This window comes from Pyrgilauda ruficollis, unplaced genomic scaffold, assembly GCF_017590135.1.
Source record: "Pyrgilauda ruficollis isolate IOZ18807 unplaced genomic scaffold, ASM1759013v1 scaffold8, whole genome shotgun sequence".
NCBI lineage: Eukaryota > Metazoa > Chordata > Aves > Passeriformes > Passeridae > Pyrgilauda > Pyrgilauda ruficollis.
In genome coordinates this window covers 2,273,129-2,299,310 of record NW_024529932.1, presented here as the reverse complement: position 1 = coordinate 2,299,310, position 26,182 = coordinate 2,273,129, and the positions used below count along the sequence as shown (strand labels likewise).

General features: G+C 38.7%; 1 protein-coding gene across 1 annotated transcript in view; it reads left to right on the top strand.

Annotated features, from left to right (window-relative positions):
• Positions 1 to 9,714: 9,714 nt before the first annotated feature.
• Positions 9,715 to 26,182, top strand: part of B3GLCT (beta 3-glucosyltransferase) — a 45,738-nt gene continuing 29,270 nt past the window's right edge. Inside the window, exons 1-4 of the mRNA XM_041487423.1 lie at positions 9,715 to 9,959; positions 17,855 to 17,916; positions 20,191 to 20,230; positions 23,273 to 23,382. Of these exons, the coding sequence (XP_041343357.1) occupies positions 9,872 to 9,959; positions 17,855 to 17,916; positions 20,191 to 20,230; positions 23,273 to 23,382 (300 nt within the window). The 5' untranslated portion in view covers positions 9,715 to 9,871. The remainder of the gene's footprint in view (positions 9,960 to 17,854; positions 17,917 to 20,190; positions 20,231 to 23,272; positions 23,383 to 26,182) is intronic.

Below are 26,182 nucleotides of genomic sequence, written 5' to 3'. Positions count from 1 at the left end.
CAGCAAGGTAGGTTTACCATAAATGCTTTAAGATCCAAAATTATGGAGACTGCGCACATTCAAATAGTACTCAACCTGGAGTGCTCATGAATCTCAAATACTCTGAGTGATTATATATTTATAATTCCCTCATACACTTTTCTCCTGTTGCTTAGACACAAGATGTGTTTTAAATAAGAAAATCAGAAAATATTATTATGGTTGAAACAAAATTAATATAGGTGACCAGCTGAACATCTCTAATTGGAAGAAGGAGAGAGATGGATGTTTTTTAAGTAAATATGGAACTAGATTGTATAAACTCTCTGAGGCCTAAGTGCAATTAATAAAATAAATGTACTTGTAAAAGCAGAAAGATTGCAAATCCTCTTTAGACAGTCTGTATTGAAAAAAAATCAGTGGGGTTTTGACTGGTTTTTATACATGAAATAAAAGGAACTGAATGTTATTTTTAAGTAGGGAAATGCAAAGGGATGAAAATGAAAATAAAGGATGAGGGGAATGGAGACAAATAGCTAAGTTATTACTACTTGATCTGATAGCAAACCATCTGGCAATATGCTGCCAAATCATTATGTATCATTTATATGACTCACTGCTAATTAGATGTGCATGGATTATGCAGACTTCTTGTGCTTTCAACATTGATAGAATGTTTTAAAAATATCACTTACATTATTAGTATGACATGTACTTGTTATGAATTTCTGACAGTAATCCAAGCCATTTTTTCACGAGAAAGTATCCAAAGCACTTCAAAGACTGTTCAGATTTTGACTTATTTAAAAAAACAAAACAAAAAACCCAAAACTGAAAACCCCAATATAATATCAGGATCTTATGTCCAGACACTAAGAAATTAATTTCTTTTGCTTTTCCAGTGACTTTCAGAAAATCTGCTGACTGAGTGGTTAGGCCTGGACAGCATGAAAAATTAACTAAGTACATAAATATATATACACTACAGGTTACAGTAAACAAGCTTAGAAAGATCAAGTAATAAAGCATCTTTAAAAGTGTGTGTGCATTGCACCATGTCTATACATACACAAATCAAACACTTTTCTTTCCAAAAAGAAATGTAGGTATGCAATTTCCCCACTTTTATTCTCATAGAGTCAAAAATTGCCACAAATTGAGGACTATAAAATTTTCCTTTGAGTGTGTATAGTACCTCTATTGCTATACTTAGGATCTATTAGCTATTATATGTCTATCTTAAATATGCTGCAACATAAACTTGTTAATAAAATGTATTCTAAGTGTTGAAAACTTCATACTGTTTTCATATGAAAGCTATAAAAAATCTATTGGATGGAAGATGAAATACTGAGAGTTAAAAATGAACAGGCTGAGTGATTAAGAGGTGAAATTCTTTCCTTTTCAAGGAATGTCTCAAAGGTGGTGCATCTAAAACTACAGATTTTTTTTTAAAGAAAAAAAATCAATATGCTTAACAAAAAAATATTATGTGCATTTTGAAAAGTAAAGGCCTCTGAAGGGAGCTTGTTATTTGTCACATGAACATAAGACTTGGTGATGAATATGGTGAAAATAAAGCAGCACAAACCCATATTTGCATAATGAACTAGCAAATGCAAAGAAAGAAGTAATATTTGAAAAAATGTCAGAACATTCTAGTACCAGGAAATACATCTTAACACAATAATATTTTTGGTGATGTGAGTACTTTAGTAAATATGCATGACTTGGCATGTGTAGTTTTTTATTTACATTTATAGATTATTTGGAAGAGTTGTAAGATAGCCCAAAGAGCTGGCAGAATGCTTTACAGCGTAGAACACATGATCTGCAAAGTGGTATAAACAAGCATTTATAGACTGAGAATTACACAAGAAAGAGGGATATGCTCATTAGAGCATTTTTTTTTTATTTCAGAAGAAGTCACATTATGTTCCTCTAGTAGAGGGATGAGGGCAAAATTCCAAACAAAAGTGAGATGTGTACTTTAACAGTAATTGTCATTAATTATTTTCTGTTGATATTTTCCAACATTATAAATTCTTTCTTTATAGTTGCAGGGGCCGTCCTAAAAAGTTACTGTCCTTTGAACACAGGCTAGATACATCCATTTATCAAAACTGGATTATTATTATTATTCTGTGCGAGAATTTTCATTTAGTAGTATAATGGTAAAGTCCCTGCACTACTTGAAACATGCTGAAACTGATCTCTGTGAGAGGCCCCAGCTGAGAGGGCTCAAAAAGTGAGAAAATGAAATAATGAGGACCTTAGGAAAATGTTGGTAGAAGTGTTTTGACAGCTTGAATGGATTTACCTGGGCTATGCTAATAATCATTTATCAGAGAATTCAAGCTGAAACTAAAAAAATATTTGCCTGCTTGGAAATTTACCACATCTATTAATCTTATGCCTGAGCCAAGCCTTCACATACAGTTATAATTACTAATAACATTACACACAGCTTGTCGAGGTTGGAGTTTTTTTATTCTTGGATCAATAAAGAAAAACCAATTTATGTATAACTTCTGGACATTGGGTGGCACCATTGCCTCATGTAAGCCTTCACAGTGTTGGCTCTGCTCCTTTTTTCCTTTAGCATAACTATATAAGGCAAGTCAGAATGCAGAACTGGTTGCCTTCTTTCTTCTCTCACTATTTTTTTTTTCCCTTTTTAGTTTGATTTTAAGTAATCATCTTGCTTTAAATAGTAACGGATTTTTAACCAAGAACTGATGTTGTGCAGTTTAGGGAAGTGGTGTTTTGATTTCAAGTGCTGAAATGGAAAGATATTTTGTACAGCCAAACTGCTTTCATGTGCACGTGCACCAGCCAGCCTGTGATGAAGCTGTACACTAATGCAAAAAGCAGGAATAGCACCTGTGTGGTTTATTGTCTTTAATAAAATTCAGTTTAAAACAATTTTTAAATTCAGAGCTGATTTGTGTCTGTAGCAGGGCTGATATATCAGATACCACTATGTGCTTCTTCAGGTCAAGATTCCTCTAGGTTTACTTTTAAGTTGTATTTAGGTCTTTTTAATTGGACCTTGATCCCCTTCCTGGCAGGGACAAAAACTTTGCTCCCAATAAGGAGACTGTTATAAAAACTTACAACAAATACACTTTTCCTTACATCAGTATGATTTTTTTTTTCCCCAGGATTCATTAAATTTATTGTACAAAGTACTCAGTAAATAACTAACAGTGTCTTGTCTTCACATTAATTAAACCATCAGAGACTGCATTTTGAACATTTTCTGACCAGTTACACAGCACTGACTACTGTGGAAGTAGTCCAATAATGAGCCAGTAAAAAGAAATGCAGTTTTTCCATTAATTTTTACTTTATGGCTGTGCATGTCACGGTCATTTTCTTAGGATTGTTTGTGTTTTCTGTAGAGCTGTGTAAAAACTTGGTACTGCTGTTATAACCATTGTGCCATACTGCTTGGTCACAAAGAACCTTTTCCAGACTCTTAACTGAGTGATTTTGATTTAGGACTGTGTATTTTGAGGGTTTGGGCAATGTTTTCCTAGATGATGTTGCCATCAAACTCTGAAATTTCTTTTGACTTGTGTAGTTTCCCTGTGTCATGTTGACTTGATGTTGTTGTACTTGAATGGTTCTGTACCAGATGTGTCATTCTGTGCTTCTGTGCTTTTTTTGATCCAGTTCTGTTTGACTTCCCATATCAAAACAGAATGAGAGAGTCCTAAGGGAGCAATTGTGGGTGGACATAATCTAAAACTGCTTTGGGGCTAATAGAGGCTGTGATGAGTGACTTGCTCTGAAGTGACACCAGGCTGTAATGGCTCCTAAGGGCCACTCCATAACTGAAGACTTCTGAGTGAGAAGTGCTCTGGTTGCTGCTGTCGGTTTTGATCACTGAGCTGCTCATCTGGTTAACTATCGCAGCCCTTGTTTCCCCTTATGTCACTGAGAAGGACAAGGCAGATGTCCACCTTTGAGTGAAGACAATCAGAATGCAGAAGTCCTTTTCAGATAATTAAATCTATTTTTATTGCAGAGAAGATATTTCATGGGGCTTTGTTCATATCGAGGGATGGTTGTTAGGTGACTTATTCATAAGCAAGGATGGTTGGCAAGCTCAGGACTGAATCATTTTACCTTCAATAATGACTGATAGAATGACTTTAAACTGCTGTTTTGCCTAAGTGGGAGGTCTCAACAGGCAGCAAATACCAACTTCTGTTGTTGGTGGTGAGAGTAAGTTTACATATTCAAAGTTGACTGTTTTTGTCTGCAGGTGAGTGTCTTTTTCTAATCTTCTCCCTACCATCTCAGAATAAGAGAATAATTAAGCTGGGAAAGAAGTTTTGAGGTCATGTGATCCAACACCCAGCTCAAAGGTACTTCGGCAAGATTTTCCAACTCTGCTTGTTCAATGGCATGATTACTGTGCACACCAGAGCTGGTTCAAAAGAAAACTACTTCAACTGAAGAAACTAGATGTTATGCACCTGCCACTGTTTAGAGTGTTCACATCTAAGTATACAGCCCCTTTGCTTCTTGAGATTACTGGCATTAAAAGCTGTAAGACAGACATACCCCAAAATCTTTGTGTCACCATCTTACAGGATGGATTTTTCCAGAGTCTAAAGCCTGGCTGAACATCTCTGGATATTTCTGTGACTGCTTGTCTCTTCCACTCTCAGGGATTCTTTGTTTTTTTTTTTTTTGGCTGCCAAATTGGGATGTCATAACAGCATTTGAGTTGGTTTCTGAACTGCCATGGTTTACAGGGCAGCTGTAATAAGGCAAAACAAAATATATGGAATTTATTTGTGAGGCATGGGACATCTTGAGGCACAAATCCCAGGACACGATGCAAGTTAATCAATGCTTGAGTGATCATGATATTTACAGCTCAACAAACCAGCAGAAATGTTAAAGACAAATACATAGGACATTATTTAACCCCCCCACTTCAGTATTTCTTGAACAGTTTGCCTCATTCTTTTTCCCTGCCACTATGAGTACACAGTTGAGAAAAGTGGGTGATTCTTTACACCACTGTTTCTTTTCTTGTAAGAATTAGAAGCTGGGGAAAGTAGTTAATGTAGCCACTAAGCTCTTTAAAACTTATGGAAACATTTTGTACATACATTATTTTGCTCAGTTAAATCCCTTATTATTTATCTATATTTTGACTTTCGGTTGACAAGGTAATATTTCCACTAACTTATTAAAAGACAGGATCAGGTAGTTTAGGACGAATGTTTTGTGGTTTTAAATAGCTACATTTCAGCAGGGAAAATATAAAGAGCTCAGATGTGCTTGGTAGAGGCAGTTATGTGTCAGATGGAAGCAGCAGGAGACCAAACAGGAGAGAGCAGCAAGTCTGACAGTTCTCTAGGCAAGCTGTTCATTTGACCAAAGGAGTGGGAAACATGCCCTTGGCTTATAATCAAGACTGAAAATCTTCAGTCCTCTATGCCTGCCTATAGAATTTTCTCCTTGACTGTGTGCAGTACAGTTGACAGGAGCATCTGATAATCTCATCACCTGAACTCTGAGGACCTGTGCTGAGTTCCACAGCTTGATAGATCTGTTTCTTATCTGTAGCTTCGTCTGTAATAGTTCAAAGATGTTGAAATTCCTGTGTCCTGCCCCCTCCCCTTAGTGCATATATTCTGCCTCTTGGACAACCCTAAATGAGCACCAGAGGATATGGTGCAGATGGTATTTGCACTGTTTCTCTGCCAGAAGACAGAGGAGCTGACTGGCAGAGACAGTTAAGCACTCATTACTACCCCATAGGAAAGGAATTGTCTTTGATCCATCTTTACAATCTTGTAAGAATCTGTGACTGATGGCTTCACGCCCAGTGTTTGTCCAAGTCCTTTCTAGAGAGTGTGTGATCTAATAACAGCAGTCTCTATCACGAAAAATTGCTTGGTTGAACTCTGTTCCCGGGATTCTTCGCTGCGGCGGCACACCAGTTCTCTATAAAACTTTGATTGAAGGTTCCATGACTTGTCTCAAATGGAGTCCTCAAATTTTAATTAAGAACAAGCACTTCCCAGGTTAACCCAGGAAGAAGAGAGACTAAACTACACTGTGGGCTGCCACAGGGGTTGGCTGTAGCGCTGAGTTCCCTCAGTGATTTGGTTGTCAGGTTTACAGCATGCACGTGCTGGTACTGCAATGTTATCAGTTCTCCCAAGCAAGATGGAGCAAGTCCCAAGATTGAGTCATGTTTGGAGTATAGGGCGCTTTCCCTGCTGCTGCAGGTTTCTCCCAAGGAGAGTGTTTGTAGTGGTTCAAAGGGGACAAGCGAGTATAGTTCAGACCTGAGTGCTGCAGAGTGTCAGAGATCCCCTGCTCAAGCCCACTGCCTAGTGTTTGACAAATGTAGGTGTATTCCCAGGGTATCAGTATTTTAGGGTACAAAATAATGGACTGGAACTGGCATTGGATAACTGCCTTGAGTAGCTGAAAGCTGAGAAACTCTGTTTCCAAATGCATGTTGGAATTTAAAAGTAATTGTGTGGTTCCAAACTCATTGGGATTGGTTTTGCTCATTTCCACAGAATTAGTAATCACTTAAAGTTATGCCCCTCCTTAGGTAACTTCCTGAGTAGGACAGAGGGGTCCAATTGCAGAAGCCTGAGGAAGAGCTGGAACAGAACTTGTGATTTGCAGGCCTGTCTCTGACAGAGGTTTTCTGCCCAACCTATTGAAAGAAACTACAGAAACTCTGTCATTCCTGGGTGAAACCTTTCTCAGATGCCTAAAAGAACAAAGTAGTTGCAGTCACGTTCTCTAACTCAGTAACTGCTGTTGTGTCTGGTTCATAATTTCTCTGTTTCCCCTTATTATAGTCCTTCTACAGAAAGAGATGACAGAGCCACAAGGGTATCCAGAGGCACTGCTGCAGTGCCTGCACAAAGAGCAAGCTACTTTTGAACCCCATGCCAGCCTTTGCACTTTATATACATGTATCTATCTATCTATCTATCTATCTATCTATCTATCTATCTATCTATCTCATCTACTATCTATATCTGGCAGCATTTATTTGTGTTTGCAGCCCTCCCTTTCTAATCTCAGAGACGGGACAGCATCAGTAACACATTTGTACTATTTAGGGATCTAAAATATATGTAATACTATAAAGAGAGGAGGCTTGGCGGTGTTCTAAACCTCTGTGTTCCTTAACAGAAAGTTCATTATTTTCAATTTTCCTGAGATGGAAATTCTCAGTGCAGTCGTTAGAATAACAAACAAACACAATCTGAGTGTGCAAGTAGAGTAGAATGCAAGAAAAAGCTTTATTTCATACTTCCTCCTCACAGACCTAAATATAAGATTTAAAACACTTAAGTGATATTTTTCTTAACAGTTGGAGAACACCACGTTTCATGGTAGAGTTCCATATTTCTTGGGGGTTGTTACAATGGAATTTTTCTTATATTTGTGGCAAGCCAAAACACTTATTACATCAAAGCAAAAGGCTGGGGTTTTTTTCCTTACAGACTCACTGCGTGAGGAAACATTGGAACATGGGTATATCTTAACCATTTCGAAAGTGAAAAATCTTATGTTTATCCCAGATGCTGTGGGCATGATCCTTGTGATGCGAGTTCTTAAAGAAACCAGCACAAAACAGAGAAATGGAAGAAAGGGTGGGAAATACTGCTGAAACTTATAAGGAAAACCAAGCAAATGCAGATATACATGTTAAGCAAAAAGTTTCATATATTTTATATTGTTGTAGTTCTAGAAGGATAACTTTATGCTTTTCTCTTATTTTTTTTTCCTGCTAATGATGAGCATGCACATAAAATCAGAAACAGTATGTAAGTTTCTACTTAGTTGGCATCAGAATTATTATTCTTGAGGCCAGTAACTTATTTAGTGAGTCGGAATGTCAGCAACAAACAGTTGTTCTGTAAGGCAAATAACAAGCTGTTGCTCATTCTTGTGCCTCATTTTTCCCTTCTCTTATGATATGAGGAGGTGTGTGTTTAGAAAATAAATAAGGCAGGTTGAGTACTCCAAAGAAGTATGGCTAACATATTTCTATTGTGATAGTTTTAAAGGAAAGTGTGAGGTCTACTACAAAGTTACTGTGATACAGATGTTCTTGCCTGAGCTTGCTGTGAAAAGGGTTCCATTCATCTTCACAATCATTTCTCTGGCATATTTAAGGTATCCTATTGTAACCACTTGACCCTAAGGAAAAGAATGGCATAGATCTAAAGGCTGCAGTGTTTTGAAGAAAGATCCAAGTTGGGTCCTGTGCTGTTTGGCCTTGCTGGTTTAAAAATAGTTCATGGCTGACTTGGACTCTGCGCCGTTTTTCTCCAGTGAGGTCAGTGTATATTGAATGGTTGGGTTGCTAGGAGGGGTCTGTGTGAAAAGTATTTGATGGGAAAATGTGTAGAAATAGACCTGGCTGGAATTCATGTTTATACGTAGCCAGCAGGAAAGGAATTGTTACATAGGGCCACTGGGTGTTACACTCAAAATCATGTTTAAGAGCAAAGAGAAAGCATACCTGACATGTTATATGCCAAGAATTTTTTGTTTCTTGCTACTATACTTTGATATGTGAAATTCAAATAGTTGAAATATGAAATGTGAAATTCTAATAATTATTAATACAGATCTAATTGTTACAGAAAAAAAGAAAGAATAACATAGTGCTGAAAAATTTCTACACACTGCTTAGTTTCTAGTCCTGTCACTGCTTGCCTTTCTGAGGCTTCTCTGGGTCTGAAGGACAGCAATTTAATTCTGGGGTGTATAGAGGAACTTATAACAAGTTGTTAACATGGAGTGCTTCACTAGGACAAATCTGACATTCCTGTGGATGGTTTCTTCTTCCTTGTGCCAGGATTCATGTTCGGTCATTTTTTGTTTATTAACAAGGTTTCACATTCTTGATCTTTCTTCACTGGTCTGTGGCTCTGTTATATCCAAATTTACTGTCTGTACTGTGACATATATGCATGTTAGAATCTACTTTGTCCTCTATGTTACCCTTAAAACCAGTTTTGTGCACCTCCAGGTCTGCATTTCTTTAACCAAACAGGGTTAGTCATTTTAGCTGTGGAGTCTCCAGTGCCAAGGCTGTGCTCCAGGTAACATGCCTATACTCCAGGCTGCACCCCGTGTCCACACTCTGGTCACACAGGTAGTTTAGGAAAGGCTGTCTGAAGGTCCACACGCTCTCTTGGGTAAGGGTTTGTGAGGGTTGGTCGAGAGATTAATTAGGTCCCTTGCTTTGTTGAATGAGGTTCCTTTGTTGAATGAGGAGTGCTGGCTAACATTTCACAGAATAACAGAACCAAATAGGTTGGAAAAGACCTCTGAGATCATGGAGTCCAACCCAAGACTGAACACCACCATGTCAACCACACCATGGCACTGAGTGCCACAGCCAGTCTTTCCTTACGCACCTCCACAGTCAGTGATTCCACCACCTCCCTGGCAGCCTGTTCCTACGGCTGTTTAGGAAGAGTTAATGGCTAAGGGAAGCTGAGCTTACTGGGATTATTTCGGGCAGGATGCTCCCTCCCTGTCCCGGGGCCGGCGGGTGTCCCGTGACGAGCGCCCGGGAGCGCGGGGAGCCGCGGGAGCGCGGGGCGCTGCCTCTCCCGCTGCTGCCGCCAGAGGGCGCCGCGGCCGCCGAGCGCCTCCCCCTGCTGCCGGCTGGCGGCCGGTCCTGCCGGGAGGAGGGAAGGGGAAGGCAGCGGGAGGAGGAGGAGGAGGAGGAGGAGGGCGGGCAGGCGGCGACCGCGGCACCGCCGCCAGCCGGAGGCCGCTCGCCCGCGCTCCTGCGGCAGAGGCGGGCAGCCGGGCGCACCGTGCCCTTCGCCTCCTCCCCGCGCCGTGCGGCTCAGCGGCCCCCGCCAAGATGTCTCGGGAGCCCGGCTGCAGCCGCTGGCTCCTCTTCGCTGCCTGCGCCCACCTCGTCTTCCTTCTCCCGCCGCTCCGCGCCCGGGGTGAGTGGCGGGGGCCGGGCCGGGACGCCATGGCGAGGTGAAGGGAGGAGACCCGGGACGCTCGGCCCCTCCGAGGAGGTGATGACAGGGAGGAGGGCACGGAGAGCTCGGAGGGCGCCGCAGCCGCCGCCGCTTCCCGGCCGCTCCGTCCCGCCCCGCGCGGGAGGCGGGCGGCGAGCCGAGGCGCCCTGTTCCCGAAGTTTGTTGGCGATCCGGGCTGGAGCGGGCCGGTCCCTGTGCGGGACCCTGCGCGGCCCCGGCTGCGGGGGCAGCGCCGGGAGCGCCTCCTGCCCCCGGGGCGGGGTGCGGGGCCAGGGGTGCGGGCAGCGACAGCCCGCACCGCGGAAAGCGGCCCTGGGATCGGGAACAGCTTCGTGGAGCAGCCGAGCCCAGCGCGGAGCACTCGTGCTTGTGTCTGGGCAGCGCCGCGCTGACGGAGTGTTCTGCTCAGGGCGGGCGGAAAGGTAAAACCGCCCGCCTAAAATGCCAGCCGAGAGGAGGAAATGTATTACTGTGTTTTAGAGATGGTTTTCATGTGTCTAGTCAGCTGGGAGAAGATGAAAGGAGAAGGATTATTAGAATGTCAGCGTTTGGGTTGCTACAGGCTCCTGGAGTTGGGAGCTGTTGGCATGAGTGTAAGAGGCAGAAGTAAATATTTACATCTGTTCTCTTTCTCATTATTTCTATTCCTGAATATTTCCATCTCTGTCAGCATAGGCTTATCAGTTTGTTGTGAGCCTTTGGGTTTTATTCTTTTCCATTGCTGAGGCTTGTGCATCAAAATCATACAGGAGAAAACTGGTACTAATAAATCACGTTTCCATCAAAGTAAAACTGTGATATTTTGGTTTTCCTTCTGCTAAACACTTTTCCTTTCACAGACACAGCTTAGTTTTTGGAGTAGTCCTAATATTCTACAGCTCTTCCTAAAGCTGCATTTCATTCTTTCCAGAATGAGTAGTTTTGCTCCAGTAAGGTACTATAGCACTTCTAATGGCAAACAGATTGTAATCACAGTCAGAGAATAGCAGATTCAGTTTATCCCATATCTGTATTTATTGTACCTGCATAGATACTTACCTACATGCAGGTAGAAAGCAGAAATGGAAACACTTTAGTTTAGTTTAAGTAGGTCTTGATTAATGCTTGTATGGAATTTATTCACCAGAAGCTTCCTGCAGTATCATGGTTTTCTTTTGGTTTTTTAATACCCATTTATGTTACAGAGTCTGTCCTTTCCCACATAACCCATGCTTTTAAGATGGCCGGGATAGTAAGTTTGTTCTACGAAAACAGAAATAATTTGAATTGCCTTCCACAGAAGCAAACAGCTTGTCTGTCAGTAGTTGGGTAATTTCATAAATTCCAGCTTGCAAGTGGCAGCTTACAGAATGGGAAAATGTATTCAGATGATTTTGTATGGTGTAACTTCTAGGCAATCAGAAGGGATCATGATGATGCTTTTTCTTCTACTGTTTTTCTTTGCTTGCCTTTTATAAGGATAGTGGTGTACACAGCACTCATTTAGCCATTCCAGTGGTTCAAAGTACTGATTTCAGCTGCCTTCTTCCCATGTGTGCCATTTGTGTAAAGAAATATAAGTAGTTGCTTTTTTTTAATGAAAAGCTCAGATGCTGTAAATTTGCTTGCATCAGCCTCTCCTCTTCCTCCTTCCCCTGCTCTCTCCCCATTTTGTGCTGATGAATCTGTAATACATTCTTATCTGGCTAGACCAGAGTCTTTGATGCTGACAGGGTAGCAACAGTGAAGAAATATTATAAAAGCTTGCATATAAATACACAAAACTAATTTATAGTGGTCACAGGCTGTCTCATAATGGAAGATTCCAACTCTTTGACAGTGTCAGTGCAGATTTTCTCTGGAATCATGTCAATCCATAGAACCTTATATTCTTTGAAAACTTGTAAGGGGGAAGAAACCCAACCAAAACAAAAATAGGTCTTTCGTTAAATTATTATTAGAAGTGTAAAGAAATTCTGATTTAAATGTTTTCTCTGCTGCATACAATGTAATCACTGGCTGTCATTATTTGAAGTGGTTATTATCAGTTACAGTTTTGCCGTACATTAAGTCATAGAATTGTTACTTTTTTTGTAGCTCATTGAAACTGACCCACAGCTCAGTGAGGTGGTTGGAATGACACTGGGTCAGTCAACCTTGAATCAGACTGTAAAAGAGGAATATAACAGAAGTATTGCTTTTCTGGCTCAGGTGGATTAGTCTGTGAAAGCAAAGAGTTAACTCCTCAGTTTTAACATCCTTGGCACTTCAAGGACATATAATTTCAAACATTTGGAAGTTGTTTATGCATGAAAGAGTATTACTGAAGAAAGGATTGCTTCTACATATAAAATGTGGTATTGTATAATTGTATATATTTATACAGTGTGTTGTATTTTAATGCTGCAGTGTTTACATCCATTTTTCTATCCTGCACACATTCCTGCAGTTGGGTTGCTGAACAATGAAAAGAATTGCTGAGTTTTACATTCTAGTGTTATAAGCAAGTCTGTTTACTTATTAAAATTTTAATGGAAATAATGGAACACTTAACAAAAATAAATAGGAATTGAAGGAATTGAACTGAATAGGAATTCTCATATTACATGTCCAGGTTTTGAATGGATCCAGAAATGTTGTCTATCTTTTCCAGTGGATTTTAGTCATGCTCTCAAAAGACATAACGATAAGATTGGTGGTAATATAGAACTTTAAAGTCTTTCTAAAATTTCTTCTTTTCTTATCCTCAGTTCTTGACCATTTAGCAAAAGGAGAGGAGCACTGGTGATTGACACGTTCTGCTTCTGTCTGCATGTGCCAGATGACACAATGTTAATGCACAATGTGTGTTAACAGCCTTCAGAGTACACAATGCATTAAATAATGAAGTGACAAATACAAGATTACAGTTGCATTTAAGATGGTACCTTGCTGGGTGTTTTCTGCTTTGGATAGCTTTGTTTGGGAGAAACTGTACAGTCAATCACCCTGGTCTTTTGGTTACTGAGGTATCTACAGGGCTTGAACTTTTACCAGCTAGTAAGTTTCTTCTTGCAATGTGTTTTCTCTGTGCTCTGTGGCAAATCCAACTGACGTATGCTTACTTTGTATTAGAAAACACAAAAGGACTAGGGGAAATGTTGGATTTCTCAAAGGTGTCTCTAGCTCCAGAGATTTATATGTGCTTTAGGGAGTTATACTGAAAGAAATCTATTGTGATTGTCTGAATTAATAATGACTTATGAGCTTGAAAAATTACTGTTTTGTTATAGTAGCATCTGATAGCTCTAGACATAGGTTATCCTTCTTTGTGCATGTATGCCTTGCACACAACAAAAATACATCCACAGAGAATTTATAGTTTCTGCCCGTGTTTTACAAGTGACCTGGCCATGAGCTGCATCTGGAGTTAGAATTTTTCTGTCAGTGATCCATTCCTGGGAACATCTTTTTCAGAAACCTCCTGGAAGTGAATTGCATGTGAATGAATTAATCTTGGAGTTGTCCATTTGTTTCAAGGCACTGTATTTTCTACCTACCCTGTGGTCTCTTTGTTGATATGGTGTAGACCAGATAAACCATGTTCTTTTCCTGCTGCCCTTTCCCCAGTAAATCCTTAGAAGAGGATATTTCTTTCCATGCTGAGAGATCCGGTTGCTTAGCCAGAACAGTCTTGGCCACAAATGACTGCTGAAGACTGCTTTATCAAATCAGATGTGCAAAACAGATTTCCTAATCAGGTAGAAGAGTGTTGCTAAGATAAATTCATACAGTCTCTGTGCATGAAATTCTTCACTACTGTTGGGTGAAGACTCTTGAGGCTTTTTTGGTGGTGTCTTCAGGGGTCTGTTGGTCTGTTTTATGAATGGTTCTTCAGCAGTTTAAAAATAGTCTGAACAGTTCTTGTCTTATTAAAATGTATTAGCTGGAAGGAGTCTTCCTGATATACTTAATGTAAAAGATAACAAGTCATTTTAATGTATTTAATTTTTGAAAAAGGAGGGGAAGCTGCCTTAGTGAAATCACAGGGTATAAGAATAATGATATAGCGAGATACTTTAGCATTCATTTCATGTATTGGCTTGTTGAATAAATTATATGTGTAAGTGTTGAAATTGCACTGTGTGACAGAGTCAGAGCTGGTTGACTTTCAAGGTTCTTCTCCTACAATAATGATCCATCCCCACATGCAGGAAGGCAGGCAAAGGTGGCAGGAGGCCCACATGCACAAACAGGAGCTCCTGGCAAAGCTCAAACATAAAAAGGAAAGCACACAAGAGATGGAAATATAGTCAGGTAACATGGAGACACTGTCTGAGAGTGCAGGTATTAGGAAAGCCAGAGCCACCTGGAGCTGAATCTGGTGAGAGATTCAACTTGTGAAATATAAGAAAAAGAGCTCCTGCAGGTGTATCAGTGAAAGGGAGACTAGGGAAATAATAATAGGCTTTCTTATGAATGGAGGACAGGGTTAAAACAAGGACATGGAAGAGGGCAAGGACCTTGGAACCTTCTTTGCCTTGATCAATATTATTAAGACTCACCTTCAGAAAACCCAGGCCCCTGAAACTCATGAGAAAGTCTGGAGCAAGGAAGAGTTACTCTCACTGGAGGAGGACTGGTTTAGGGACCATTTAAACAAACTGGACATACAGAGGTCCACAGGACCTGATGGCAGGCACGTACAAGCTCTGTCAGAGTTTGACGATGTCAGTGCAAGATTTGATAACCTTTGAAAGGTGATGATGACTGGGGGAGATTCTTCAAGACTAGAAGAATATCACCCTGGTCTTCTAGGAGGGCAAGGATAAGTTGGCTAGTGGTACCTCAGTCCCTGGGAAGTGGTGGAGCAAATAATCCTTAGTATCACTGCCAAAACAGGAAGGCTAAGACAAACCTGTGAAGGACAAAAGGCTGACTGTGAGAAGTCACCGTGTTTTTATGAATGGGCACTCATGCTTACCAACCCAAAGGACTTCTGTGGTGACATGATTGCCTTCATGAATGTGGGGAAAGCAGTGGATGTTGTTCATTCGACTTCAGCAAGGAGTTTGAGTTCAATCCTGTCTCCTATATTGTCATAACAAACAGATGGAAGTATGGGCTGTGTCTGTGGACAGTGAAGTGGATAGAAAGCTGTCTGACTTGGTGGGCTCGTGGGCTCTGATGAGTGGCATGGTGGCTTGGCTCCGGTAGTGTTTAACCTCATTAACAACAATGGGGTGTGCGCCTCAGGGAATTTGCAGGTATGAAATGCGCAGGGGAGTCGATGCACCAGCTGGTTGTGGTTTGGGAAACTGAGTTCAGTGAAGGGAAATACAAAGTCTAGCCCCTGGCAAGGAGGCACCCCATGCTACATTGCACATGGGGGGCACATTGTCTGGGAACAGCTTTGCAGAGAAGGACTTGAGAGTCCCAGCACGCAGCAAACTGATCATGCACCAGCAGTGTGCCACTGTGGCAAAGATGGCCAGCAGCCCCCTGAGCTGCAGGGGGAAGAGTGCTGGCAGCAGGACAAGGGAGGTGACGCCTCCTGTGTGCCCAGCACTGGTGTGACACACCTAGGGTGCTGCATCCAGGTCTGGGCTCTCCAGTACAAGAGAGACATGGACATACTGCAGTGAGTCCAGCAAAGGACCATGAGCATCATTAGAGATTGGGGCCCCTGAGACAAGGAGAGGCTGAAGGAGCTGGGGCTGTTTAGCTTGGAGAAAAGAAGGTTCAGGGAGAAGCTCCAATGTGTAAATACCTGATGGGATGCAATAAAGAAGACAGAGCCAGACTCTGGTACTTAACAGGACACAAATCAGTTTACACAAATTGAAATACAGGAAATTCTGTTTGAACATAATTACTTTCTTTGGTTTTTGTTTATTTTGTTGTTTGGGTTTGGTGTTTGTTTTTTTTTTAATCTAAGAATGAACACTGGAAGAGGTTGCTCAGAGAGTTTAGGGAGTCTGTTTGAGGAAATAACCAAAACCTAACTAGAGAAGGTCCTGAGAATCCAGTTCTGGGGGGTTGAACTAAATGACCCTTAGGGATCCTTTCCAACCTTGACAAATCTGTGGTTCTCTAATGCCAGGATGAATAGGTTGTTTAATTAATTCCCTGAGGAGCTTTATCTGTGCTCTCAAAGATATGGTGTGAAATATGTGATCTGGTTATTGTTTGATTTGTTTCAAGGATCATGTATGTTAATATTTTATAAAGCTTAGGAGCAGTGTGGCATGGGTTATTGAAGGCACTGTGGTGACAGAGGCAGCATCTCTTGTCAGTCACAGTTGTCTCAGGTTTCATGTGTCATTCCTCAGGTGCATATTAAAAACTGAAAATTAGGCTTGTGAATAAGCTGAATTTATGAGGTGACACTTCTTGAGGTTAATACTACATAATTAATACATTTCCTGGAATAAGGATGTTATGTGTTGATCTCGTAATTAGGATTGTGTCAAGAAGAAGGTGTGGATCAGTTTGTGCAGGGGAAGCTATTCCTTGTCTGAATCTGTAAATACTGTTATATTGTGAGACAAGGAGGAAAATGACTTTGAGATTTGCTCAGCTGGTTAGAGTCTGGTGCTTATAACATGAATTCAATCAGTGGCACTGGCCACTCATTTAAGGCTTGTGGGTCCCTTCCAAGTCAGAATATTCTGTGACTCTGATTTATGACCACCATGACTCTTCTGTGTTAGAATGATTTTTGAGATGTCTGGATCTAGCTGTGTGATTTGAGATGCAGGTTAATCAGCACCTGAGGTGTCACTGTGAACCTCAGCTCCTGGACTCTTGATGAAATTTGATCTCCAGCTGGAAAGAGCATAAGGATGTAGGTGTTCAGAGATGGGGCACCCTAAACCTAGGACAATCTTGTCTTGCTATCCTATTCTGTGGGTTTTTAGGGCATCAAGGGAATGATAATGTCTAACAATTCACTCTGAAGTCAATTTCAAGCAATAAATAATTTAAATTTGTTGTGAGACAATCCACTTGAATCTGTTTTCTGCCCCAGTTTTTTTAAGAAAACCATCAATTTGACCATGAAGAATAGTATTTTGAATTCCTTCCAAATTGTAACAATTTACTTTCATTTGCATCTCTTTAGTGCTTTTAAGAAAAGGATTTCTTAAGAAGAATGTTAGCAAGGCTTTCTTGTGTTAAATGGAACTACTTTTACAAATGAGCAGGCTGTGACAAATTAAGTGACTACATAAACAACCAAAAAAGTAGCACCAGAACCCATTTTATGATTATATTTTCTAATACAAACCAGAAGTATGTGCAGAGGGTGGTGTCACTATAAATAGTTTAAGATAATGCTACTTCTGTGCAGATTAGTTCTGTGGGGTCCCTGTTCTTTTGGTAAGCATTTTTTGGGGTCTCATACATTTACAAGTTCATCTGTTGTTTAAAGGTGCCATTCAAAGCCTGTGATAGGCATCTTCACTTTTGGCAGAGATTTCTGTCAGGCACTGTAAGTTTCTGTGGTTCCAGGAGAAGCTTTGGTAATCCAAACTTTAACCTAAAAACAGTGCATTGCAGGTTTCCTGTGTGGTAGCACATTAGGCTGTTACCAAGTGAGCTACTGGACTGAACAGATTTTAAGGGATTTATTTGCCTTGAAGCCAAGAAAAATTGGCTTTGTATCCGAGTGATTTTTTTCAGTGATGGTGTGGGACTTGTCAGGCAGCAAGTGTATAAATTCTATAAGAACAGACTCATGTTCACAAAGATTATTGCAAATACATTATCATTTAATGTGAAAAATCTACCTAAATGATGGGGGGGGAGGGGGGTTGGGGTTTTTTTGCTGCAGAACTTCATCAGTTGTGAAAGTGAGCTGCTGTAATACGAAAGAAGTCTGTTTTTTCTTTCAGCTTTTGCTGTAAGTGTAGTTTCTGAAGGTGCAGAAGATGAGACTGAACCATCGTTGCTGCAGGTAATAAATTTTAGTTGCTAGAGCAGGAACATTTTACAGACATGATAAAATAAACTGGAATAGAGCTGAGCAAAAAGCCTAATATCTGTGGCATTGATTATTTCAATTATTGACTTCAGTAGTACCAAATTACATGTGCTATCTTTCTGTTCTGTGTCGTACAAGTCATTAGTGCTATTGCTGTTGAGAAAAGTTTTTGAGTATATAACCTTTATTCATTCAAAGTTTTTGAGTATATAAACTTCATTAATTCAAATTAATTCATTTTCGTTTCTTCTGGGTGTTACTTAGTATAGAATACATAGGGAGGGAAATGGTTGTCTCTCTGCTAAATTAGCATTATTACCACTAATGTAATATTAGCAAATATTACCAATATTACCACTCAAGTCACGGCTCAAGCAAAGCTCATGTATGAAATTTCAAATTGACTAGATGAGGAGAACTGGGAGCTAGCCCTAGCTTTAAACAGCATCCTGAGTATTAGGTGTGTGTGCACGCATGTCCTCTGACAGACTTCTGACTCCCATTTTTATATGAGTACATATTTGTAACAGATGTTTGGGTATGTATAAAAGAAATTTAAGGGAGGAAAAGAAAAGAACTGGAATGAATCAATGGTTAGAATCCATAGCTGGCATTTAGACCTAGTGATCTGAAATCAAATACAATAGCAGTATAGTCAGAAGGACATATTTCTAAATAATTTTTGTTTTGATGGTGATTGCCCTAACTACAATATTTTTTTTAAAGTGAAAAATATCCCTATTTTTCACTTCAAAACTGCTGATCTGCCTCAGTGTCTGGGAGCCTTGGTCATGTCATTCTGTTGTCATTACTGATAGGTTGCTGTTTGTTAAATTCCATTGCTGTCTCAATCCAGCTCTTACCCTTCTTATATAGGTTATAATTTATGAAGGCTTTCCTGCTATTTTGGAGTTTCAAAACCTTCCCTCAGATGAGGTCAGAGGTGCTTCCTACAACTCTTCAGGCCAAAATATCTTTTTTTCCCCCTTTTTTAAAAAAATAACATTAACAGGAATATAACAGGCAACAATTGTTTTGTGTTTTAATAAAAGTAATTTTAAGTATGGCTTATTCTTCACACAGTGTACCATAAAACACAAAGGTTTTTGTTAGTATGTTTTTTCTGATACAGGCTAGCTTAGAATGTTAACTTACTGTGCTGTATAATGACAGTGTTGTGTATAGATATCAAAATAAATTAATCTTATAATACATCTTTTAAACATTATTGACCCAGGCAGCAGGAAAAGGATCATAAGAATGGATGCAGTTGCAGTAATTTTTGGAAAGGTTTTACAGATGGTTACCAGGGAAGTTGGAGCTTATTCATTTCAGTGTAAAAGTCAGAGGAAAGATTGAGGCAAGTAGAGCTAAAAGGATTACATACATCTGATATTTAAAAAAAGGAAGGGGGCTAAGTATTTAGAAATAGAACTTGTCTCAAGGGTAGGAAAACTGTGTATGAGCTTATTACTGAGGAAATGTATGGCATTTCTATCTGGAAGTCTTAAAACACTGGAACCAAGATAGGTCCTACAATATTCTTATGCAATTTGCAAAGATGAGTTTGATTTTCATGTGGAAAAACCAAAGCACTGGGCTGCTGTCACCTGGGATAAATTGTGCAACAAATGAAGGCTTTGTTTTCCTTCCTACAGGTTTCTAGGCAGTGCAGAGATACCTGATGTTTGTCATACCTGAGTAAATTCCAGTGGAGTCATGTTATGTGCAACAACCTTTTGATATTTGTCTTGATATAAATTGCATTTGAGTTTTCCTTTAAGAACTGTGTTTTGATAGAAGCTTGACAGTAAGTCAAATTAATAGAATGTGTTGGGTTTTTCCCCCTACACTGAACAGATGTGTAGAGCTCCATATTCCAAACTTAGTGCTCAGGAGATACATAAAAAAAGACACTGTTAGTAATAATTCAAAGAGCTCTGGTATAAACTGAGATATAATAAATGGATATTATAATATAATAATAAGATATAATAATGGATATTATAAATGGAAAAGCATTTTCTCTTATTTTTCTTGTTCTTACTGTATTTTCTGAGTAATGGTATGCAAGCATATAGGATATCTCCTGCAATTCTTGATGATTTTTTATATTAGTTTTTGAGTTAAAACCTCTGTGTATGCATTTATAATCTCATGAGTGCTTTGACTCCCATTGTGTTTCTGTAGAAATATTTGAGGCTTTGTGTATATTCTTACTTGGTTTTTTTTCTTTCTTTCTTCTAGAACTCTGGAAAAAGTAGAACAATTAGTAAAATAGGCAGAGGTAAGTAGAGTATAGTGCTGTTTCACAAATACTTTTTTTTTTTTTTGTTCATATAGTCTCATCAAACAGAAAATTCTAAATCTTTGATTGTACTTGCAGTTCTTGTAGTTAAATTTTCTGTGAACATGTGCACTTGCACTGTGAAAAGGATGAATTGCTTTTTGTAGTGCACTATAGTTTAAAATAAAATTTTATGCTACTTAGCTGTTCTTGTAACAATTTAAGATGAAACTGAATTTTACCATTCTGCTAGGCTCTAACTGTACTTGTAATAACTAGAGTTATTGTAAATTTCCTGTAACAAATTATAATTACTTTGTAATATCTAGAAGCAAGGATTTAAGAAGCATGTCAAACATTAATAGGTAATATAGTGGTAAAACAACTTTTTGCTGCTGGACAGGTGATAAATAATGAGAATAAAAATTCTGCAAGGTTCTGCCTTCTCTGAAATCCAGTCTGATGTCCTTCTGGCAAAAAGTTATCAGAACTGACTTGCATTCTCTGCACTGGAGCTGTGGACTTCTCACTCTACCAAACCCTCAGGACTTGGCTCTGCTTGTTCTAAAAGGACCCATCTTCATTATGTCTGTGTTCTGGCATTTCCTGATGTAATATTTGTCAATTCTGTGAGGGTATGAGGAGCACTGGAGAAAGTGAAGGTTTTGTGGTGTCTTTCCTGTTACTACTGTTAAAAAAATATACTGGACTAGATGGACTGCTGGTCTGATGCAATACATAATTTTTTTGCCTCTTCGTAGTAAAGTTTTTTTGGCTTGAGGTTTCTTTTTTTTGTTTGTTTGTTTGGGTTTTTTTGTTTTTTTTTTTTTTTTTGTTTGTTTGTTTGTTTGGGGTTTTTTTAGGTCTTTTGACCCATTTCTATAGGTAAAATGTAAGGGCTTGAAACAGAATGTAGTTCTTGATGGTTCTTAGTTCATCTGATATTTCATTCTTCTCTTTTGAACTGTTATATACAGATCAGTAGCACCTTTGGAAGTTTATCTTTCAAAAGACTTCTTTCTCTTGCTTCATTGGGTGTTTCTCAGCTTGAGAAACAATTGAGATGTTCAATATTGTAACTATTTTCTGTTGACATTTTCATACACTGAATATGTCTTTTATTAACGACTTTAAACTACCTGTAGCAAAGGAAACCATTTCCATTTGATTTAATCATCAAAGTAGATGTAATCTCACTTCTAGAAAGTGTGCTATTGTGGAATATCACAGGTGTTGTTAAATGTACCATAAGTGAAACTAAGTGTAGTTCAGATGTTTCCATGTCTGTAAATATACTGGTACTAAAACAGCAATGACTAAAAACAAGGTAGTGTTTGCTTTTTGTCTCTGTAGGTGTTTTTGGTGTTGTGCATGTAGATTTAGCGCTTTGGCTCTCATTAGCATCAACCACGTGTAGTTTCAGTTTTCACACTGATTTTAATCTTTGCACAGGAAATCTAGCAAGGATCTTGCTAGGTAGCAATTAGTTGCTATTTAGAAGTTTTTATTATGCATGGGATTTTTAAGCAGTTTGTTTGGTGAACACTGTTGACTCCTACACTCTGTGGGAAAAATGGGAAATGAATACTGATATCTAAACCAATGCTTATTCCATCTCCGTAATATATTACCAGAAACCTCATACAATTTTACAATTGTCTTGATGAATAAGCTAATAAATGGAGGGACAATAACATTGATGTAAAAATAGAAAAGCATCTAACTGCAGCTTTGAGCTGTCATAGGTCTAAATTAACAAATGACTGTTCAGAGCAACAAAGCAACGTAAGCGATGTTGGACATAGCAATTTTCTATGTTGAACATAGGTGTTGGACACAGCAATCTTCTCATTACCTTAGTGCAGATATTTATGGTTAATGCTCTTTCTGTTCACAATGTTTTCCTTGTGATCCTTCTTCATGGGCTCAATTTTACCCTTTTTCTTTTTGATCACTTCTTTCCTTCTTCCTTTTTTTTTTTTTTTTTTTTTTTTTTTTTTTTTTTGGTGTGAACTGTGTTCCTTCTCCACAATTCTCTTTCAACATTCTGTACAGTTCTCCTGGGCATTAGTTTCTTTCCTTGTGGCACTGTCTCAAGTTATTATATTCTGAGTTTCCTTTTTCACTTTCTACATAGTATCTGTAAAGTTCAGCCTTTTGTGGCCAAACAATCCTCCTCATTGATTGATACTTAGTTAATGGTCTTGAGTGGGTTAAACAGCATAGATCAAACTTGCTAAGAGTTCTGGAAAAGGCATCTCTCCTCTTCCTTTTATTGTCTCGTCCTCTGTTGTTGTCTGCTGTGCTCTGCTTCTGAATGGGATCATATCTTCCTGTTTTCTAAGATTTCCTTGTATTGAGGGATTATTCTATCTCCTACTATCAAGAAAATTTGGCTACCTGCTTCATCATCTACTTGTATTTTACAATAGTCACTTTTATAATCCATAAATGTTTGCAAAGCTACTTCATTATTTCGTTTTAAATTTCTCTCAGTCTTCTCTCCTGTTTAGAGTTTTTAGTTTTGATGCCTTTAAACACTGTGAAGACACGTGTGAGATATTGGTGCTGTCATATTAGATAAGAGTATCAGTTCAGTGTTCTTGTGTGTGTGTGTCTCTCCACCTGATGTTTGTTTTTGGGTAGGGTTTTAAACTGATTGTTTGGGAAGCAGCTTTTCTGTTTCAAGTTCCTGCATTTCCTGGTGAGGGAAGATGCTGGTCTGTGATGGCAGATTTTTACTCTGGTGGCAAGGAGTGCTGGTGTACTGGAGAAAAAGCACCCTCGTGAATGTGGCTGCTGTTAACTGCTGCACATCTTCCAGTCATTCCATGTTCTTTTTAAATGAATCTGGAAAAGGGCTGGTTTGGATTTGTGTGTGTGTTAAATAATGTCTTTTTTACTATTTCATGAAAAATTTCAACAATTGAAGGAATAGCTTAGTGTGTAATAGATTCCTACATACACCTGGGCTCTCACTAGCTTTGGAGCAAATCAGAAAATAATTTCTTTTATCTTTAAATATTATTTTCTTTCTTACAGAATTAAAAGGAATTGTATTTGTCATCCAGAGTCAAAGTAATTCTTTTCATTCCAAGAGAGCAGAAGATCTAAAAAGAGATATTTTGAAACAGGCTGTAGATCTTGGAAAGGTATGTTGAGATAATATTAAGTGCACCTTGTTATATATGCTGTTGCTGCATTTTACTAAAAATATTGGGGTTTGTTGTGCCTTTTTTCGAATCCATTCTATTTCTTTTCTAATTGCTTTCTGTGTGCTTATAAGAAAACTGTTTCAGTGGTTATTTACTGATTGTACACTGTGGTTTATCACTACTTTTAATTTCAACTATCAACCTTTTTGTGTAACAGCTGTTATTGTTTGGATGGCATTTAATGCAAAAGTGATAAGAAAGACTTGGAAGAAGGCAGTTTTTCTATATGTAGTGTGTTTACAAAGAAAAAAAAAAGATGCATTCTTTATGAAGTGAAAAACACAACAATTTAATTATTAGTTAGAATAATTTTGGGTGAGTATTTTAATAGAGCCAGTGAATGTGCTGTAATGTAGATTTTGTCAGAATTCCATTGCACAGTTGTGACATGGTGGCAGTAGAACAGAAATGTGTGTGGACATTAAATTCCTAAGGCAGGATTCCCCCTTCCTGCAGCAGCAGTCCTCCACACCTCTCTTGTCCCTGTCCCTCCCTGATGCAGTACCTTCCCTGACTATTTCTTGTTCCTCTGCCGCTCCCCTGCAGATTGAGCAGAGCCGCTCCTCTGCAGACGCTCCCCTTGAGCCGCTGGTGGTCACACTGACCTGAGAGCTGCGTGTTGTACTTTACATTCTAGTGGGAAATTTGATTTGTAAAGCGTAAGCCTAGAGAGAAGAGGTTTTTAAGAAACTTATACTGAAAGTTCAGTGTGCATAAACAATGCTTTATTTTCTTTTTCTTTTATAAAATTAAGAAAAATTTAAGAGTGGCATACATCCCCTCATATGAAATAGCTTGCCGTGAGGTTTCTTGACTATTTTTCATTTCCACGTTCTTTGTTGTAAAGGAAAAAGAAATCTGATGTAAATTGTCTTATGTACATTGGTCTTGTAGTGCCTAAATCAGATTGCAGGATGTTTTAGGCTTCATTTATCCAAGCTTATCAAACCTGTTGTAATTAAATCTATTCTAAATGCAATTTTTAATCCCTTAATGAAATCAGTCATGTGAACAGCCTTTGTTCTGCAGAGTTCTGCTCTTTCAGAGTCCTCCTCGGAATTGAGACAAGTGTTCAGATGCAATGTGTGCAGGGAGGATTATGGTGTCAGTTGTTAAACCCAAGGATTTTAGTTGAGTTCTGTAATTGCAGAATATGAGTAATAAAAAGTTCAGTAAGCAGAAGTACAAATGGTTTCAGTGAGGCTGGAATATAAGCATGTTTTGTGGGAAAGAGGTGAAATCATTTTGTAATCAGAGTTGTACCTGAAACTGACCTGGCTTCTAAAAACCTTTATTGCCTGTTTGAGAAGATGCCTTTATGGAAATGCTGAAATGGTGATGCTTTTCCAGTATTAACAGTTACCTCTTGAACAGCAGTCATGGTGTCTTAAGAAAAGCAGTGATGGAAATCCCACCAATAATCTCATATCTGAAATTTGGGAAAAAGGGAAAGCCATCAGTGTAGAGGAAAAAAAATGAATGGGCATAATCAGCAGGTTCTTGATACATCTTGATTGTTTTGGTCAACTCACAATACCACTGTGAGACCAGTAATGCTGATTATGGACGTGGGGCAGATCATCTCTGCAATCCTGCTAATCAACATTTGAAGTTGGCATGTTTCACTGCACAGAATTCATATGAAATTATTACTTTCAGGCAAAAAGTTAAATCCTTGTGTTTTCAAAGACAACAGCTGTATGAAAACAAAAGACTGAATCATCAGGTTTACTCCTCTGTTGTTACAGGCCCAAGCAATAGTTGCTTAATCCATAAGGTTTCATTAGTTATTTTCTGCTAGTTTAAAATGAGAAATGGAATCCAACTGCTAGATTTGTGTTACTTCAGTAAGCTAGCACATATATCTCACTTCAAAATTAAGTAACGGACATGAATCTTAACAAATGATTTGTCCATTTATTTTCTTTTATGGTGAACTTAAAACATTTTTTTGATGTGAAACCAATCTGTAGTTGCGGTCACCAGTAGATGTCAGTATTTTGTTCTTGCTTAAAAACATTTTCTATAGCAATTTATTGAATATTAGCCAAAACTCTTCAGTTAGAATTTAGCAATGGCAAAAATTCTTTACAGTTTCTACCAGTCTTCTTAATTTTCTGAGATTATGGAACATTTAACCTCTGTAAATGAGACCTTCGTAAGAAGCACCAAATAGGAAGAAGGAAGCTGTTGGGAGTGTAAAATGGTAATATTTGGGATTATGCTCTTTCTATCTTAAAAAAAATCAAAATCAGGATTTATTTTTGGCTATAACTTTCAACATTAGAAAACAGGATAAATAAAGTTTTTGAAAAATTGTCAGTTTAGGTGCAGTCAGTGCTTTTTAATTGCCTGTGATTGTTACACTGTTTAGAAGACAAAAGTCTGTAGATTTCCCTATGAAAACTGGTCTAATAGAGTAGGAGATTTTTTTTTGCTTTGGGTCCTTGAGGGTTCTTGCACTGAACACCCTCACCAAATTCAAAAAACTATAATTTTTCCTGAAAAGTCTAAAGATCAAATGGAGTCCTATTAATAATGGTGTAGTTATAGGATTTAGTGGAAGAACTTCTTTTTCGAGGCAACTGAGTTATTTTTAAATGGATTTGTATATGTAGATAAAATAGACATAATTTGCTTGAGACTTTTCAAAATTAATGCCATTAATTCAATGCAATCTGTAATATACCTCTTGCTTCAATTTTCAGTTACCTGCTCAAATTCAGGATTCTAGTAT